The sequence below is a fragment of the Grampus griseus genome (genome assembly GCF_964374135.1).
Source record: "Grampus griseus genome assembly, chromosome: 1".
Lineage (NCBI taxonomy): Eukaryota > Metazoa > Chordata > Mammalia > Artiodactyla > Delphinidae > Grampus > Grampus griseus.
Window position 1 is genome coordinate 145,224,270 of NC_139017.1, and position 19,094 is coordinate 145,243,363.

At 47.6% G+C, this 19,094-nt stretch overlaps 1 protein-coding gene across 2 annotated transcripts; it reads left to right on the plus strand.

Moving 5' to 3' along the window:
* The first annotated feature begins 46 nt into the window (after positions 1 to 46).
* LRRC41 (leucine rich repeat containing 41) lies at positions 47 to 18,754 on the plus strand. Of its 2 annotated transcripts, XM_082653910.1 has the most exons (10): positions 47 to 253; positions 3,865 to 3,951; positions 5,743 to 5,813; positions 11,966 to 13,109; positions 16,294 to 16,554; positions 17,096 to 17,260; positions 17,353 to 17,451; positions 17,994 to 18,116; positions 18,341 to 18,416; positions 18,532 to 18,754. In XM_082653910.1, the coding sequence occupies exons 1-10, from the start codon at positions 55 to 57 to the stop codon at positions 18,749 to 18,751; spliced, it is 2,445 nt and encodes an 814-aa protein (XP_082510036.1). In that variant the 5' UTR covers positions 47 to 54; the 3' UTR covers positions 18,752 to 18,754. The 2 variants fall into 2 exon arrangements, with proteins under 2 accessions (XP_082510036.1, XP_082510037.1); XM_082653911.1 differs by lacking the exon at positions 16,294 to 16,554.
* Positions 18,755 to 19,094: the final 340 nt, after the last annotated feature.

The following is a 19,094-nucleotide window of genomic DNA, read 5'->3' on the forward strand; positions in this document are numbered from 1 at the left end:
TTTTCAAGATGGCGTCCCGCGAATGCTACTCTCGGGCTCGCGCACCTCCCCAAGATGGCGGCGCCCGAGGCCTGGCGCGCCCGGAGTTGCTGGTTCTGTGAGGTAGCGGCGGCAACGACCATGGAGGCCACGTCCCGGGAGGCGGCGCCAGCGAAGAGCTCGGCCTCGGGCCCCAGCGCTCCCCCCGCCCTGTTCGAGCTGTGCGGGCGGGCGGTGAGCGCCCATATGGGGGTTCTGGAAAGCGGGGTGTGGGGTAAGTCGCGGGGTGAGGGGCTACCTCTGGCAACGAGCGGAGACGGCCCAGCGGCCGGGGGGCGCGGGGGGCGAGGCCGGGAGGCCTGGAGCAAGGCCCAGCCCGGGGCACTGGAAGCCAGACCTTTGGGTCGGAGCATGAATTCCGTGACTGACAGGACTGGGCACAGTAAAGGCGGAGACCAAACCGGCAGGTGGACCCGCACCGCGGCCTGGCCGGGGGGCGCGGGGGGCGAGGCCAGGAGGCCCGGTCTGGGGCGAAGCGGGCCGGGCGACAGAGGCAGGACTGACTAGCCGGGCTGTGGGCTCCGAAGTGACACTCGGGCTGGGCCGGGCTGAGGAGTCTCGGATGTCTAACGGACGGTCAGGGATGGCCCTTCTGCTTGGGGGCGGGGGCCGAGGTTGCGAGGCCCGGACGGAGGCCAGGAGGCCCGGAGGCCCGGCCCGGGGCCACCTAACCAGACTGACGGCGCGGGGCCTCCGGCGTCTGCCTGACAGACCGCGGGGGCCGAGACTCCGGAGGCCAAGCTGCTGAGCGAGGGCAGCCAGTGGACTGGAGAGCGAGGGGATGGGGCTGCCAGAGAAGCTGAAAGGCTCGGGGCGCCGAGGCCTGTCTGACGGCCCGGGGCTGGAGGGAGCGAACAGACGGCCAGGGCCTCGGATGCCAAACTGACTGAGCGACGGACTGACGGGCAGGGCACGGAGCGCCGGGGGCCGCTCGGATTGGCCGGAGCGGCGAGGAAGGGCCAGAGAGCGGGTGAAGGGAGGCCGGGAGAGGATCAGCAATCGACGGAGGCGCGAATGACGGACAGGCGGGAAGGGCCACGGAGGCCCCAGGCGGGGCGACGGCCCGGGGATCCCGAACTGGGAGGGGGCGCGGCGCCGCTAGGAGGCCTGGGTCCGAGTGGAGTGAAAGGAGGCCCGGGCCTGGGAGCGGCCGAGACCGCCAGGCCCGGCCTGGGTTGAGGGCGCCCAGGCTGAGAAGCACAGGCGGGCGGCCTAGGGCGCTGGGATGAGGGCCTGGGAGGGTGAGCCGACTAGCCCGGCCGGGGGGCCTGGGAATACGGCGGCGGGGTGGGCCGGGTAACGGAGGAGGGAGGCCTGCGGGCGGATGGGCACGAGGAGGCCGGGCCGTGGGGTGGGTACCGCTGGTCGCAGTCTGGCAGCTGAGGAGGAAAGCGCGGGTGAGCGACCTGGGCACCGACGGTGAGAGTGAAAGAGAGGAAAGTGAGAGGTCTGGGGGTAGGCCTGCCCGCACGGGACGGAGGGAGGCCTTGGGCCTGACTGACTGCTGGTGTGAGGGGGTGGGGCCCGGAGGCCAGGCCTGAAGTTGGGTGAGGAGATGGCAGGCCAGGCCGAGGGCCCGGGGAGGGGGAGGGGGTGGCAGGAGAGGAGGCCCTGGGCCTTGGGGGGGGTGTCTAGAGTAGGCCTCAGGAACGGTGGTGGTGGTGCTTTTGCGAGGAGGAAGGCCCGTGTAAGGTCAGGAGTCGGGGCTTGATGTCCTGGGATGGGGGTTTGGGTTACACGCGTGAGGAGGCCGATGTGGAGAAAAGGCCCTGGCGTTTGGGGAGTTGGGCCTCCAGGAATGAGCCCCAAAGCTGTGGAGTGGTTAAGGAGGTCCAGGGATGGAGGAAGGCCCTTGGTGGTGGTGGTGGTGGGGACGGATCCTGAAGAGGCCCAAGTGCCTTGTCTGCTGGGGGAAGACTGTTAGAAGTCCTCAGGCCTAGTGAGGGGGAGGGGATTGTGGAGGCCCTGGACCAACAGCTAAAAGAGTAGAGTCAGGCTGACTCATGGGCAATGGGAGAAGAGTCTCAGTGGATCTGTGCAGGAGGCTCAGAAAAATCCTGGGGAATGTGGAAGAAGGTACAGTGGATCTGGCAGTGTCAGCCTGGACCTTCCAGAATGCTAAACCTGGCTACCAGGGCAGAGGACTGGGGGTGGAGGCCCAAAGTTGGGAAGGGGAAGCATTGACGATGTGGGCTGGAAAGAAGCAAGGAAGAGCCTGGCTTAAGAAGAATGGAGAAAGGTACAGAGGAGTTTGTGAATAACGGGATGAGAATCCCTGTGGCTGTGAGAGGGGATGGCTAAACAGGGGAGCATTATGGACAGAGGAGGAAGAGCTCCTATGGGCGGGCCTAGCCCAGGTGGACAGTCACACAGAATCAAGCTAGGTCTCTTAGAAGGGCCAAGTAAGAGGCCTGCTAAGCAATGCTATTTTGGAGGAAGGTCTCAGTGTGGGCTAACAGCCAGGAAAGCCTTCCTGGAAGTAGTGCACTAGCTTTTCTTTGTGTAGAGAGAGAAGAGGGGAAAATGAGTAAAGGCAGCAGGAAAGGATATAATGAGGAATAAAATAGGTATGTTATACCTTGAATGCCAGGATATGGAACTTGGACTTTATTTTGAATGCAGTAGAGTGACTACATTAGTATAATAGCATAGGGAATTAATGCTTTTCTTCAGCAGGTACATTGAGTACCTACTATGTAGAAAGAATTGTACTAGGCTCTTGGATATCTTGACTCAGTTATTGCATAAGTAAAGATAAAAGGAGATCCTGGAATGTAAGTTTTGAAAGAATTTTCTCAAGTATCATGATCTTAAGACTTGTTCTTGGCAGGACAGAGATGCTTTTGACAGGATAAGAATAATAATAGCTAAAATTTAGTGAGATTATGGACAGGCATAGTCTTCAAAAGATTATGAGCATGGTCTCCTTTAATTTTCACAACAATCTTAAGAGGTAGTTATTATTATCTCAATTTTAAAATTGAGGAAACTGAGGCTCAAAGACATTAATTTGTCCATGAATTCATAATTAAGTGGTACAATCAGGATTTCACCCAGTTTTGTCCAATCTAGAGATTAAACCATTTAGCCACAATACTGTAATGCCTCTCAGATCTAGGGAAGTTAGCAAGAGCAAGTTTTGTTTTTAAGATATATTGAATTAAGAGTATAGAGCCTAATTATTTCTATTCTTCATAGGAAAGTGCTAGTTCAGGGTATAGTGGGAGCCCAAAGGATGGAAGTGGCCAGTTTGGAAGACTGGGAAGGGATTTCAGGAAAGGCTTAATAAAGGGCATGTGATACGTGAAAGATGAGTAATTGATATGCTGAAAATGGCAAGAACATTCCCAGTGGAGAGAACAGCATGACAAAGGCACAGGCAGAAAGCAGGGAGTTAGGTAACTGAAAAAAGTAGTTTATTATGGCTGAAGTGTAGGAGGCAAAGCAGGGAGCTGGAGAAGTTAGTAGGGCCCAGATTATGAAAAATTATGTGATTTTTTAAAATCACACATACTCGAAAGGACCTTTTAAATGAGGAATGGTCCATTAGGCTTGGGCAGAAGTGAACTGCCAGCTCCTAAATGAGCCTATCAGCTTGCTTTGTGGGATTATCTCACCCTTGAAGACATGCATGCCCCTGAAATTCCAGCTGCCAACTAAGTGGCTGAAGATAAGTGGACCAGAGTTTGAATTAAACTTAGGTTAGCTTCTATAAGTTCCACTCGTCAAGTGAGAAGTCTTGCCCTTCTGTTTTCCTTTCCAGTAGGATAAATAATGCTTGCAACTCTGGGAGAAAAAAGTAAATTTTATGTTTGGTTTTTGTAGCCCTCCCAGGCCCAATACTTCAAAGCATCTTACCTCTGCTCAATATATATTACTTGGAGAGGATTGAGGAAACTGCCCTCAAGAAAGGTGAGTGTTTTTCTGTCTTTTTTTCAGTCACTGATTGTAAGCAAGGCACCATGATGTTCTTCAGGTAAATATTACACCTGATACCTGCATAGAACTTCATGCTTTTCAAAAGTACCCTCACACCTATTTTCTTATCTGATTTCTCAATGTCCTGTGAAACACAAAACAAGTATGTGATCCCTATTATACTAATAAAAAAGAAACCACAGGCACACAACAATTAATAGCAAAGCCAAATAGAACCCAGACCTTTTGCAGGATCTTAGTTCCCCGACCAGGGATTGAACCCAGGCTCCGGCAGTGAAAGCAGCAAATCCTAACCACTGGACAGCCAGGGAATTCCTGAACACAGATCTTTTTTTTTTTAAGTTATTTTTTTAAATTAATTTATTTATTTTTGGCTGCATTGGGTCTTCGTTGCTGCACACGGGCTTTCTATAGTTGTGGTGCACGGGCTTCTCATTGCAGTGGCTTCTCTTGTTACAGAGCACGGGCTCTAGGCACATGGGCTTCAGTAGTTGTAGCTCACGGGCTCAGTAGTTGTGGCTTGTGGGCTCTAGAGCATAGACTCAGTAGTTGTGGAACACGGACTTAATTGCTCTGCACCATGTGGGATCTTCCTGGACCAGAGCTCGAACCCTGTGTCCCCTGCATTGGCAGGCGGATTTTTAACCACTGCGCCACCAGGGAAGCCCCAGATCTTTTTTTTTTTTTAAATAAACTTCAGTTACGACAATGTATTTTTTTAAATTCATTATTTATTTATTTTTGGCTGCATTGAGTCTTAGTTGCAGCACACGGGATCTTCATTGAGGCATGCAGAATCTTTCACTGCGGCGCCCGGGCTTCTCTCTAGTTGTGGCATGTGGGTTTTCTCTTCTCTAGTTGTGGCATGCAGGCTCCAGGGCATGTGGGCTCCAGAGTTGTGGCGTGCAGGTTCCAGAGTGCGTGGGCTCTGTAGTTTGTGGCATGAGGGCCCTCTAGTTGAGGCGTGCGAGCTCAGTAGTTGTGGCACGCGGGCTTAGTTGCCCCACAGCACGCGGGACCTTAGTTCTCTGACCAGGGATCGAACCCGTGTCCATTGCATTGTAAGGAGAATTCTTTACCACTGGAGCACCAGGGAAGTCCCGAACCCAGATCTTTTGAATCTCTTTTTTTTTTTTTTTTTTTTTTTTTTTTGCGGTACGCGGGCCTCTCACCGCTGCGGCCTCTCCCGTTGCGGAGCACAGGCTCCGGACACGCAGGCTTAGCGGCCATGCTTCCCGGGCCCAGCCGCTCCGCGGCACATGGGATCTTCCCAGACCGGGGCATGAACCCACGTCCCCCGCATCGGCAGGCGGACTCCCAACTACTGCGCCACCAGGGAAGCCCCTTTTGAATCTTTTGAATTAGTTTTTCTAATTTATCAAGCTGCCTCCCAAACCCCTCATTGGACACATCTGTTAATAGCTAACATTCATCTAACTAACCCTGTTCCAAGCACTGTCTTAGGCACTTTACCTGGGGAAACTCATTTAATATTTTCAACAACTCTGTGAAATTGCTATTAACAACTACATTTTATAGATAAGGAAACTGAGGTACAGAAAAATTAAGTATCTTGCCCAAGGTTACACTGCTAGACTATGGTTTGCTGATATTTGAAGCCAGGCAGTCTGTCGTTAGAGCCAGTGCTCTTTACCACTCTGCCATGTTGCTCCTGTGAACCTAGAAAAGGACATTAAAAGGCTGATGTACTTCACTCATGGAGACCAAGGAGCAGCCAAGTAAATGTGATATTTCTCTCTACAGGCCTCTCCACTCAGGCCATTTGGCGCCGACTATGGGATGAGCTGATGAAGACAAGGCCTTCCAGTTTGGAAGTAAGTTAAGGCACCAGGTAGAACTCTGGCCTGACTTTGCACAGTGAAAGCAGGAATAGCACACAAACACAAGCTGGGTACTGGTAAAGTGCAGGGGCAGGCATGGAATGAATTTGGGAAGAGGTCTCTGATGGCTTGTCACGAAGTTCTTTTCATTTGACATTTGTCACTGACTTGCTTGTTCACCATGTTTGCAGGTGACACAAAACAGGGAAAGGTAGTGATCACAATGGATGGCAGAACCTGGATTCAGATCTTGACAGGGCTGGAGCAATGGTCAAACCTAACAAGATGAAAGTTAGCAGAATAAACCAACTCTCCACTTGAGTCTAAAAAATTCTAATTGCAAGACCTCAGGGTAGTGGGTGGAGGGGTCTGGCTCAGCAGCAGCTAGAATAAAAAAGATTAAGGGGGTTTAGTCTACATTGTGCTAAAGCCACTCATACAATGACTATATCCTGAGCTGTGTGAACTAATGTAACTATAATGTAGACTGAAAGACAAGGGGGATGATAGACCTGCTTGACTCTGCAGTGGTCAGGCTATCCCTGGAGTATGGAGAAAGAAGTCAAAGCCACATCATGTGAGTCACATTTGGAAGACTGGAGATGTTTTTCCTGAAAAAGAGAAGACTTGGGGAACATGAACTGTCTTGAAATATTTGAAAGAGGGATTAACAGACTTGTTCTGGGTGGAAGCTAAAGGAGGATAAATTTTTGCTAAACTGTAGAATTTTTAAACTCTGAGGTTATTGGTGATGAAACAAGCTAATTCCAGAGGTAATAAGCTTCCCATCACTCAGTGTTTAATAGAGTCTGGATAACCCCACCTGACACAAGGGTACTGTATCAATAGAAGAAGTTTGGCATTGTTGGAGATATTGGACAAGATACTTTTAGGGGTCCTCTTAGCCCTTAGAATAATAAGATTCTATTATTCATTGGTTCAAATATAACTCACTGGAGCTCTCATTTAAACAGAATTCCTTTTACTGCTCCATAATTCGGTGACAGGACAGATTGAGTTCAATAAACATTTACTCAGACTTACCACATACCACATCTTATGCTGAATATTAGAGGTACAGACACAATCCCTAATCTTGAGGAACTGTCAGTTTAGTGGGGAAATCTGCAAACAAATACATCATGTATGGTAGGCCAAGTGGTATGATCGAGTGTAGCGAGAAGGTTGAAGGAAAAGGGAGTAAGAAATTCTTTCCTAGGAAGTAGTATTTGAACTGGGCTTTATATAGTGAATGAGGCCAAATGACAAGAGAACAAGCTTTTATCAGAAATTGGAGATTTATTTTGTGGGGATACACTAGGTTCAGTAATAACATTCAGCTCCATATCCTTCAGCTTTTCCACTTCTAGATGTAGATGCAGCCCCTGGAGTTCAGCATAATGACATTGAGGCCCAATGAAATTATCAGGCATTATGTATAGGAGTTAGGCCTTATGAGGAAGGGAAGTGGACACAAAAATGTTAAGAAACGGCAACAGCTTCCTGCAACCTTTAAAGAAACATGAGATTCACTTTGTCACAGTGTCTCCCAAGTAGTATGGTTGACTAACAGGTGATGGAGACTGTAATATCTTTCTCTTTGAGAAAGCTTTTTCCACCATTATCTCAAGCTTCCTGGGAAGGAATGTCTATTTGTTATCTGTTTCCTTGTCTCAGAGTATTTCAGAATATATAGGAAGCCCCAGGCCTGGTGGCCTAACAGTCACCTACGCAGAAGTCCTGACTTGGAGCATCATATCCATTCCAGAGGGTGTCTGCTTCCACTTCCCACTTTTGCATAACAGTAACCTTCACTTCATTCATAATTCAGACAGTTATTGAGTGACTATTCAGTTCCAGGCACTATGCTAGGTTCTAGGTATATAGTGGTGAGCAAGATAGAGTACCTGGTTGCTTATGGAGCAATAGTGTTTCAGACTGTGTAGTACTAGTGTATATGTGTATTAAGAGATCTGCAGAATAAAATAGATATTCTGGAGACAAAGCAATGGGGAAGTGAAGGATTATTCAATCAGTGGTTCTCTAGTAACTGGTTAACCATTTGGAAAAAATAAAGTTAGAGCCTCACTTTACAATATACTCAATTTCTATATAGATTAAAGATTACATTGTAAAAAGTAAAAGCACAAAACAGTTTTAAAAAAGAATAAAGGTGACTGGTTATCTAATCTCAGGGTGGAGAGTACTAGTAAATAGGCAGAACCAAAAAAGAAAATATGGACACATCTGGCCACATAAAATGCCAACACTATAAATACAATTTAAAAGGCACGTAAAAGAATGTTTGCAACAATATTTGCAATATAAAAGGATACAGAAGATAAGACAGGTGAACAGTAGAATAAAATGAATACAGATTTGGACAAGTTTCAAAATATACAAAAATCTCCAGTAAAGTAAAAAATGTTCAATCTCATTAATAATAAAAAAATGGGAAAGTAAAATTATACCTCTTAAATTAGTGAAGTATTGTTTTAATTTCGTTTTGTTTTAAAAGATAATTCCAGGGGTGGGTAGGACTTGCATTTTAATATGCTGGTGGTGGGAGCAGAAATGTTACAACTTTCTTGGTGGGCAATCTGGTGATAATTGTCAAGAGTCTTTAAAATATTCAAATTCTTCAACTAGAAATTTTAAGAAGTATATATCTTATGGTATATAAAATTGAGATACTCGTGAAGATTTATTTCCAGATGTTCATTACAGCAAAGTTTAATATAAAAAGCTAGAAACAATTTAAGTATTCAATAATATAGAAATTATTAAATATAGTACATCCATATTTTCAAAATATTAATAAAGTCATTCTAAAAATATTTAAATACGTGGTGGTAAAAATGTTTAATGATGTGGTGATATGTAATGTTTAAAAAAAAAGCCCAGCATTTGAAACTGTTCAGAATTGTCTCAGTGTTATAAACACAAATACCTATAGCTCATCACATATACATATACACTCCAAAAAGTTGGTTTACACATGATTTTTGATTTGCTTCCTTATAGTTCCACAAACAATATTTCTGTTATCAGAAAAACAGTGGACGATATATAGTTTATGAGCATTTGCAGGCTCTAACAGTTTAGTACAAGAAAATATTTAGCTCTCCCTAGTTTGTACACACTTCTTCCTTCCCTACCAGTACCTGAGCTGCCAGCCCGTTGTGGATGGGCCAAGGACTGATTGTGTTGGTAAGCAAATGTCATGTCACCTCTTTGGTGGTGCCTTATTTCCCCTACTCTCCCCCAAAAGAAAGTATTTAAATCACTTTGCATTGTCTGAACTATAGTGTATGAACTATAGTGTACAGGTCCACAAAATGAGTGGTTTGGACTAGATCTCTCAGGTATTTTTCAGCTTTGAAGTTTTAGCATAGAATCTTCTACAAGGTGGTGATGGAATAAAATGCAGTGAATTGCTATCTGCTTATGCATTAATTCATGAGAAAGAAGCCATTGCAATAGTCAACTAATTTTACATACTCATTTAATTTTCACAACAACTCTGTCATGTAGGTATAGTTTTCTTCCTCAGTTTACAGATGATGAAACTGAGGCAGAAAGAGGAAAAGTGACTTACCTAAGGTGACAGTTCATGAATGGCTGACCGGACATTCAAGTTGAGGCAGTCTGGCTCTGGAGTGCATGCTCTTAATCACTATGTCATGCTGCTTTCACTGTGGTTATCACAGGTCTGGGGTGTTCCAATTTCAAATATTCTCTCCTATTGTCTTTGTAAACCAATAAAATGTCTGAAAAACCCAAGTATTTAGTTATCTAAAGTTCATATTCCACATGCCTTATAGTCGGAAACAGCCACAATATCTTGGTTCACGTTCACATATTTGTCCATATTTTAGGCCCAGATCTCATGGTAACCATCTATTTCACTTGTGAAGTTGAAGCCTTGCTAGGGATACCTGCAAGTATTTTTCAAGGCTGTGTGGGCCAGCAAATGTGTGAAAAAAGTGCTAGAATGAGGCAGGATTAAAGGATTCAGGAATACCCTCTTAGCTTCCACTTAAGGCTGAGTAGAGATTTGGTTGCCAGGTATTTTTTTCTGCTGCCCTCAGGCCCCCACACTGCTGCTGGAGGGGCCTTTCTCACTTGTTGTGCCATGCAGTTAGCTTAAACGTGAAGTCGTTCCTAATTATTACCACAGCAGGGTCTTGGGGAATAGCTAGGGCAAAAGGAATGACACTTTTGCCTGAGAATAGGGGCCCACCTCCTGCCTGCCAAGAACCTCATATAAACTGAGGGTCAATCTGGTATGAGGGAATGCACGGAGGCAGGGTAGATACCAAAGGAAGTATCTTATTTTTAGCCTTTGGGAACCTCAGGCCCCACCACCTTCGGGTTGAATAAGCACCCTGCTTAACAGGCTCTGCCTCCATCCAGTCCATTTCACATTTCCCATGTGGGGTAATTATTATCATTAACAAGTTACATTTTGTATTTTACAGTTTACAAGGTGCTTTAAACTTGCACTGTCTCATTTGATCTTCACAACAAACCTGTGAAGCAGGTGATATTATCCACATTTTACAGATGAATAAAGAGGTTTCAAGAGGTCCAGAGTATAGTGGCAGAGCTGGCACTTTTATGAAAGTCATCAGACTTTCTATGCACCTTAGGAGAGAATGGGGACTTAGAGAAATACTTAGAGAAATATCAATATTTGTCTCAATGTGTCCTTTGGGGGTAGGTAGCAGTAATTCCTAATCTCTGATATATACATCAGAATCATCTGGGGAAGGTTTAAAAAATAAAGATGCATGGACCTTACCTCAGATGTAACATAATATAATCACCAAGCCTGGGTACATGGCATATGAATTTTGGGAAAAAGCTCCACAGTAAATTCTGATGTATATCAAAGCTTAAAAATCACTTGTGGAAAAAAAAAAATCACGTGTGTTCAGTTCTTCTAAATGTATCAGAATAGCCTGATGAAATCTCATACCCATCAAAGCAAAGTATTGCCTTGGAGAAAACTAAGGCACTAGTTTTCTAGTTGCTGCCTCCTCTCCAGGTATTTCTAATCTGGTTGGGATGAGATGTGTATACAGGAAGAGACTCAACACCATGAGACATATGTACCAACATCTAAGACCTGAGTAGTCAGTATCAGAGTACCAACATGAGAGGTAGGGGGGAGGGGTAGAAAGTGGGGCAGACACTCAATGAGACCAACAGCCTCAAAGAGCAAAATGTTGGTAGGTCTTCATGAAGTCTATTTGATCTGGCAATGGAGAGCATTTCTGGCAGAGGTAGGAAAGGAAAAAGAAGGCACGTTTGGGTCAGTGAGGTGACCAGTTTCGCCAGAGCAAAGCATTCATGAGCAAGGTGTGGCAGATAAAGCTTCTCAGGTAGGCAGAGGCTATATTGTGGACAGCTTTCCCTGCCAGTCTGAGGAACTTCAAATGTGTTGCAGCACTGATCCCCTAAGCAGTGGGGAGACATTAGGGGTTTTAAAGGAGAATAATGTAATCAGAGTTTTGTTTTTTAATACAAAGATGAACCCAGTGGACTTGTGCAAAAGTTTGGGAAGGGGAACAAGCAGAGGAATCAGGAAGCTAATGAAGTAGCCAGGTGTTAGGTGATAAGGGTCTGAACAAAGGTGGTAGCGTTAAGAATGGAAAGTTAGGATCAGGTTCTAAAAACAAGTGTGGAAGAACTTAACAGGGTTGAATGTTTCACTTGGGAGGCACTATAGTAATAGTCTCTGGAACCAAATTTCCTGGGTTCCAATCCTTTTTTTTTTTTGGCTATGCCGTGTGGCTTGTGGGATCTTGGTTCCCCGACCAGGGATTGAACCTGGGCCCTCAGAAGTGAGAGCTCAGAGTCCTAACCACTGAATCACCAGGGAATTCCCTCCTGGGTTCAGATCCTAATCCTGCCCCTTAACTGTGTAACCACAGGCAATAACATTTGTGCCTTGGTTTTCTTACCTGTAAAATGGATCTAATAGTAATATATACCTCAAAGATGTGAGGATTAAATGAACTTGCATACATTATTTAGAATGTTACCTGGCTCGGTAAACAGCTAGCTATTGGAAGGAAAGAAACTGGGTTCCATGGGTAGCACTTAGTATCACAGCTGTCTGGAATGTTCTCTGCTTTCAGAGCGTGACCTGTTGGCGAGCCAAGTTTATGGAGGCCTTTTTTTCCCATGTTCTACGTGGGACCATTGATGTGTCTTCTGACAGGCGTCTTTGTGACCAGCGCTTCTCACCTCTCCTGCATAGCTCCCGCCATGTCCGGCAGCTCACCATCTGCAACATGCTGCAGGGTGCGACTGAGCTGGTGGCTGAGCCCAATCGCAGGGTTCTGGAGACCCTGGCCAGTTCCCTGCACACCCTCAAGTTCCGCCACCTGCTTTTCTCTGATGTGGCTGCTCAGCAGTCACTTCGGCAGCTGTTGCATCAGCTTATTCACCATGGGGCTGTCAGCCAGGTGTCGCTGTACTCCTGGCCTGTACCTGAGTCAGCCCTTTTCATTCTTATCCTCACCATGAGTGCTGGCTTCTGGCAGCCAGGCCCCGGTGGCCCACCCTGCCGCCTCTGTGGAGAGGCCTCCCGAGGCCGGGCCCCATCCCGAGATGAAGGGTCCCTCCTGCTGGGCTCACGCCGGCCTCGCCGGGATGCTGCTGAGCGATGTGCTGCAGCCCTGATGGCCTCCCGGCGGAAGAGTGAAGCCAAGCAGACGGCCAGAGGTGCACCTGCCGCTCGGGTAACACGCCGGAGCACACAGGAGAGCCTGACAGCAGGCGGGACAGACCCTAAGAGGGAGCCGCTCCCTCCAGCCACTTCCCATGAGGCTCCTGGCACCAAACGCCCACCCTCTGCTCCAGCCACCACCTCCTCTGCCTCTGCTTCTTCTTCCACATCCTCATCTAAACGGGCTCCAGCTAGCTCAGCCCCACAGCCTAAGCCCCTAAAGCGTTTTAAGCGAGCTGCAGGGAAGAAGGGTGCTCGCACCCGTCAGGGGTCTGGTGCTGAATCTGAAGACCTATATGACTTTGTTTTCATTGTGGCGGGTGAGAAAGAGGATGGGGAAGAGATGGAGATCGGGGAAGTGGCTTGTGGAGCACTGGATGGATCAGATCCCAGTTGCCTGGGGCTTCCAGCACTGGAGGCCTCCCAAAGATTCCGCAGCATTTCCACCTTGGAGCTCTTCACGGTTCCACTCTCCACAGAGGCGGCTCTGACACTGTGCCACCTGCTGAGCTCCTGGGTGTCTCTGGAGAGCCTCACACTCTCCTATAATGGTGAGTGCCCTGGAGGGGCAGGGGTTGGGTCTCCCAGCAGCACCAGCTGTGTGCCCAACCCTGTGGAGGGGAATGGGGGTATGATCAGGAAGCTGCCTTCTCACAGGGAGGCAGAAGGCACACACATGATATAGTGGCAGACTGTCGGTGCTAGAGAAGATGAACACAAGGTCTACAGGCTTGATTTAGTTGGAAGCAGGGGTTCCTGAGGGACAATGAAAATCTGAAGAATGAGTCTACCTTAGATATGGTAGGCAAACCAAGGACAGGTGGGAGAATATAGTGTATACAGGGCCAACCAGGACTGAGGTTGGATCTCACTAATCATACCAAAGCAGCTATATAAAAAGGTGTGGGATACCTTTTTAAAAAAAAAATCAGACCAGCAACCTGCAAAACAGCCCTCAGTTCTTTCCCATCTGGTTGTGCCCAGCTAGCCAAATTTCAGTTCTGGCTAAATCCAGCAATCTGCCTAGGTTGCTGAACACTGCTAGAGAAAGTCACACAACTGCAGATTGGTGCTACTATATACATTCATGGTCATCATCCTCATATGAACCCTGTCTGCAACATCAGTTCCATTCCTACCCTACCACTTCAAACCCTTCTTTTCCTCTCAGCAGATGACCACCTACTTCACAGAAAATAGAAGCCATCACACATGAACTCCTTCAACATGTTAACCAACCTAGAAACTCCTACACCTGCACTCTTCCTTTCTTCCTTCATCACAATGGGAGAAATGGCTGCCCTATCTAAGGCTAACTCTTCTGCCTGTGCTCTGGATACATAACCTCTTAACTCCTTAGGAAAGCACATTTTTCAAATGCCTCAATAAGAGCTAACTTTTATATACTGCCTACTCTGCATCTGGCATATTTTAAATATTCTTTTTTTTAAAATTATTTTATTTATTTATTATTTTTGGCTGCATTGGGTCTTCATTGCTGCACGCGGGCTTTCTCTGTTGCGGCGAGTGGGGGCTACTCTTTGTTGCGGTGTGAGGGCTTCTCACTGCAGTGGCTTCTCTTGTTGCGGAGCATGGGCTCTAGGCGCGCAGGCTTCAGTAGTTGTGGCTCGAGGGCTCTAGAGCGCAGGCTCAGTAGTTGCGGCACACGGGCTTAGTTGCTCCGCGGCATGTGGGATCTTCCCGGACCAGGGCTTGAACCCGTGTGCCCTGCATTGGCAGGCAGATTCTTAACCACTGCGCCACTGGGGAAGCCCCTTTAAATATTCTTTAACTAATTTAATCCTTACAATTCTGAGGTCAAGTGACTTGCCCAGGATAAGTTAGTAAATTGTAGAGCTAGAATTCAAACCCAGGTAACCTGGCTCCAGAACTCATGCTTATAAACCACTTAATGCTGCCTCTCTTCTCTCAGTCAGGTATCCACCAAAAACTACCACCACCACCTCCATCTATTCCATTTATTAACTGTCCTATTCTTCCATGCCCTTCAGAGACAACCTTAAGAGTCATCTGTGCCCTCTTCTCTCACAGCCACTCCAGCCTTGCTTCCACCCTGTCTACTGCATCAAGGACCTCGAGGTGACCAACGTCATCCTTGTTGCTAAGTCCAATATATACCTTTCAGTCATCTTAAATTAATTCTCGGCATCATCTGCTATTAAGTATTGTCTTCTTCGTGAAATAGTCTCATTTCTACTACCTCAAAATTTTCTGAGTTTTTTTTTCCTCCCTTTCTGGACATTACTTCTCTCTTAATGTTCAGAGAGCCTCAAAACTCTCCCAGTTTACACATGCTTACTGGACTTCGTTTCAAAGACCAACTATGCTGAAGACACCCCCATTTTATGACATTAGCCCAGATCCTCCTCCTAAACTCCAGACCTATTTATCCATCTGACAACTAGATATCACAGGATTCATAAACCACACTCCCCAACCTGAATGCGTCTTCTTCCTTCTAAACAGACCTTCCTTCTGTTCTCAGTGACATCACAGATTCAGTTGCTCAAAAAAAGCCTGGATTCTCTTACGCCACATATATTTGGCTACCAGGTGGTACAATCTCTCAGATTCATTTATCTCCACATTCTTAATTCAGACTACCATTACCTCTCATCTGGATTCACCATTTCAGCAGTTCCTTCTGACTCCATACACACCATACAACTCATTTTTTACACTGCAACCCAAGCATTTTCAAAACTGCAAATCTGTCAATCATCTAAAAATTCAACGGCTTCTTGTCACTGTATGTTTTTACTTAGAGGGCCATTCATGTTCTTACCCTGCTTACCTCTATAGTTGAATCGTCCCTCCCTCATACTTTACACACCAGCCACATTGAGTATTTCTCAGTTCTTGGAACCTGCCACTCTTTCTCCTTCAGGTCTTGATATATGCCAAGTTCACTCTGCCAGTCACTCCTCCTCCTTTTAGCCTCTCTTTTATGTTCTTTAGGACTCAGCCAGAGAGTCTTTACTGACGAAAGCTAAATTGGGTGTTAAGTACCCATCCTTTTACTTCCACAGCACTCTACTTCCCCAGTCCCCATCATCTGCTTTTGTTATCAGGCTGTATAGGCAGGAACAAGATCTGCTGCTCATGACTACCTAGCAGAAAAACAAGCTTACCAGGTGCTTACCATGGGTAAGGTTTAGTTGAATGAATGAATCAAAAGGAGTCTGCTCAGTCCAAGGAGAGAGAAAGGTGTGGCTTCCAAGGAATTATTTGCTCTGTGGCATTAAGCAACTGCCCTAACCTTCCTGGATCCTACTCCCTTCTGTGGGATGTGGTTATCGTTTTCAGCCCTATTCCCACCCAATGAATTTAAAAGTATTCCCTATTGGATCACTGTCACTCTCCTGCTTAGTTTTCAGATGTTCCCCATGACCTATAGGAAAAGTCCAGAGATCTCTGCTGCTGTCTGGGCCCATCAATCAGCTAGCAGCCACATGCTGTCCCACCACATCCTATCTTCTGTTTTGTGACTCTGCCCTGACTGATGTTTGAGGGCATGGCCCAGTAGAGGCGGCATCAGTAAGCTGGTTACCTGAGGAAAAAGCAAGACAATGGATGAATAGCTGAGAATGATTTAAAATAATCTGAGCCAAAGCTCAGATTTGGTAGTTATCAACAGAAATATTTGGAGTTGTATCTGAGTATTACCCCTACTGATACTCCCACATGACTGACCCAATCTCTTTCCTGCCATAGGCCTGGGCTCTAATATCTTCCGCCTGCTAGATAGCCTGCGGGCCCTGTCAAGCCAGGCTGGATGCCGCCTCCGTGCCCTGCATCTCAGTGACCTGTTCTCACCACTGCCCATCCTGGAGCTGACACGTGCCATTGTGCGAGCCCTGCCCCTGTTGCGGGTCCTCTCTATTCGTGTCGACCACCCTAGCCAGAGGGACAACCCTGCAGTACCAGGGAATGCAGGGCCCCCTAGCCACATAATTGGGGATGAGGAGATACCAGGTGAAGTACTATGCGCGTGTGTCTATCTCCACAGACGTGTGCAGGTCTATTTGTGTGGGGAAGGCAAAAGATCTCTAATCCAGGCCAGTCACCACACATTCCTGGCTTATCTGTAATTTGTTGCCTTTAGAGCCCGTTCTTAAAGATAACCATGGGTTGGATAGATCCCAGACCAACACTAGCCCCGTAGGGAGTGACTATGGCAGATCTGTCTCCAGAAAGGGGTCTGAACCAAAACAGACCTGACCGTTAGACTAGATTGGGTCCCCATGCTGTATGTCCCCTTAGTTCCTGCATGTCTCATATGCCACCATGCTGCATACCCTACTTGTGTCCGATTAGTTGTGTTCTTGGATTAAAAGCACCGTTAAGGACAAGGACTAAATCGTATATTAGCATACTGCCTCGCATATAGTAGGCACTCAAGGACAAGTAGACGAATAAATGATTTTTCAGTGAATCCTTTAAGGACAGGATGGGACCTGCAATGGGAGAGAAGTAGCAATGGCCAGCTGTAATCTTCTCTCCCTACCATATCCAGAAAACTGCCTGGAACAGCTGGAGATGGGATTTCCACGGGGAGCCCAGCCAGCCCCACTGCTCTGCTCTGTACTGAAGGCCTCAGGTTCTCTGCAGCAGCTGTCCCTGGATAGTGCCACCTTTGCCTCTCCCCAAGATTTTGGGCTTGTGTTGCAGACACTCAAAGGTAGGACCCAGTTAGAATGGTAAAGGGAAAATAGAAGGGGACTTTGCATTGTTCTTTGAGAACACTAAGGTCCATAAACTTTCCCGATCCAGAGTACAACCTAGCTCTGAAAAGGCTGAGCTTCCACGACATGAATCTGGCTGACTGTCAGAGTGAGGTGCTGTTTTTGCTCCAGAATCTGACTCTTCAAGGTAAGTTCATCCAGAGCCTGGGGCATTCGTGGGTCCTCACTGCAGATCTGCCACGGTCTCACTGAAGGAGCAAGCCACTGTTCTTTTCTTGGCCTTATGTCAACTATAAAATGATCACAGAACCTGCATCACCTTCCTTCTAAAGGGTCCCCTACTCAACTCTTCCTATACTAAACATGGGAAATTACTCACTTGGAGAGTGCTTCACCTAAAAGTTTTTCTTACCTTCCAGTGGCTGACAAATGATGGTGGTGGGAAGGGATAAATGTGCTGCCAGGAGCCCCCTCATAGACTTGTAGCTAATGCCCACCCCTGCATAGAAGGAAGTGTATGGAGGTCTGTGCAGAGAGCCTCCCCTGTAGGCTCAATCTCTGGTTTGAATACTGACTTAGTTGCAGCCTTGCTTGGGGTTTTGGACAAATTATTTTCTCCTTCTGGGACTCTGTAAAATGCTCATATACCCCTTGCTAAGGCCCTGGGGCCGGAGGGGCAGCACCAGTTCTCATGCTGCCATCAGAACTTATTCCACTTTCTCTTGACAGAGATTACCTTCTCCTTCTGCCGTCTGTTTGAGAAGCGCCCGGCCCAATTTCTGCCTGAGATGGTTGCTGCTATGAAGGGCAACTCCACACTGAAGGGCCTCCGGCTGCCAGGGAACCGCCTGGGTGGGGGCAGGGCCCTGAGGAGGGAGAGGGGGAAGGAGCCAGTCCTTTGACCTAGAAATTCAGTGGGTGAAGGCATACACCTCTCCACTGGGAAGACGGGGGTTGGGATATAGTTGTGCTGGGGCTTTAGGAGTCTGGGCTTCTCCCCAGCCAGAACTGGATTGGGATACCCTTGTTCCCTGTTCTTGGGTAGAGGTGATGAGTATTTCTCCCCTTCTCCCCAGGGAATGCTGGCCTACTGGCCCTGGCAGATGTATTCTCAGAGGATTCATCCTCCTCTCTGTGTCAGCTGGATATCAGGTACATGTGGGTGTAGGGAAGGTGAAGGGAGGGCAACGACAAGGGATGGAGCTGCAGGGACACAGACCAGGGATTAGTTGACTCCTGGGTGTCTAATCCTTCTCACCCCTACCAGTTCCAACTGCATCAAGCCAGATGGGCTTCTGGAGTTTGCCAAGCGGCTGGAGCGCTGGGGCCGTGGGGCCTTTGGTCACCTGCGCCTCTTCCAGAACTGGCTGGACCAGGATGCAGTCACAGCCAGGGAAGCCATCCGACGGCTCCGCGCCACCTGCCATGTGGTTAGCGACTCGTGGGACTCATCCCAAGCCTTCGCAGATTATGTCAGCACCATGTGATGGGCCCATGCCTCACAGGCCCATACTCAGTACCATCAGCTTGCAGGGGCTGAGGCATGGGCTGCCCAGAACTCCCAACCACCAATTCTATCTTTCTCTTTCTGTCACCTTTTTTCTCTTTCTTCCTTTTGCCCTTGCACTGAGGTCTTGGACGCCTTGATGGGGCCCAGCAAAGGCATTCCCACAACTGGGTTTAGAGCCTTTGGGCTCCTTACTCAGTACCCTGGGCCAGGAGGTCACAGTGGTCATTAATCACTGAGGACAGACCCCACCCCCTTCCCTGCCCCAGGGTTCCTGCTTTCCCTCCTCAAGCAGTTACCCAGGCTTTAGTGAAGTGTAGGAG

What these genes read in the sequence shown, in the direction of transcription:
- LRRC41 (XM_082653910.1), top strand. Translation starts at nt 55, where the DNA reads ATGGCGGCGCCCGAGGCCTGGCGCGCCCGGAGTTGCTGGTTCTGTGAG. An exon ending in CCAGAATCTGACTCTTCAAG is followed by an intron (nt 17,452 to 17,993) that starts GTAAGTTCATCC and finishes TTCTCTTGACAG; the next exon opens with AGATTACCTTCTCCTTCTGC. An exon ending in GCTGCCAGGGAACCGCCTGG is followed by an intron (nt 18,117 to 18,340) that starts GTGGGGGCAGGG and finishes CCTTCTCCCCAG; the next exon opens with GGAATGCTGGCCTACTGGCC.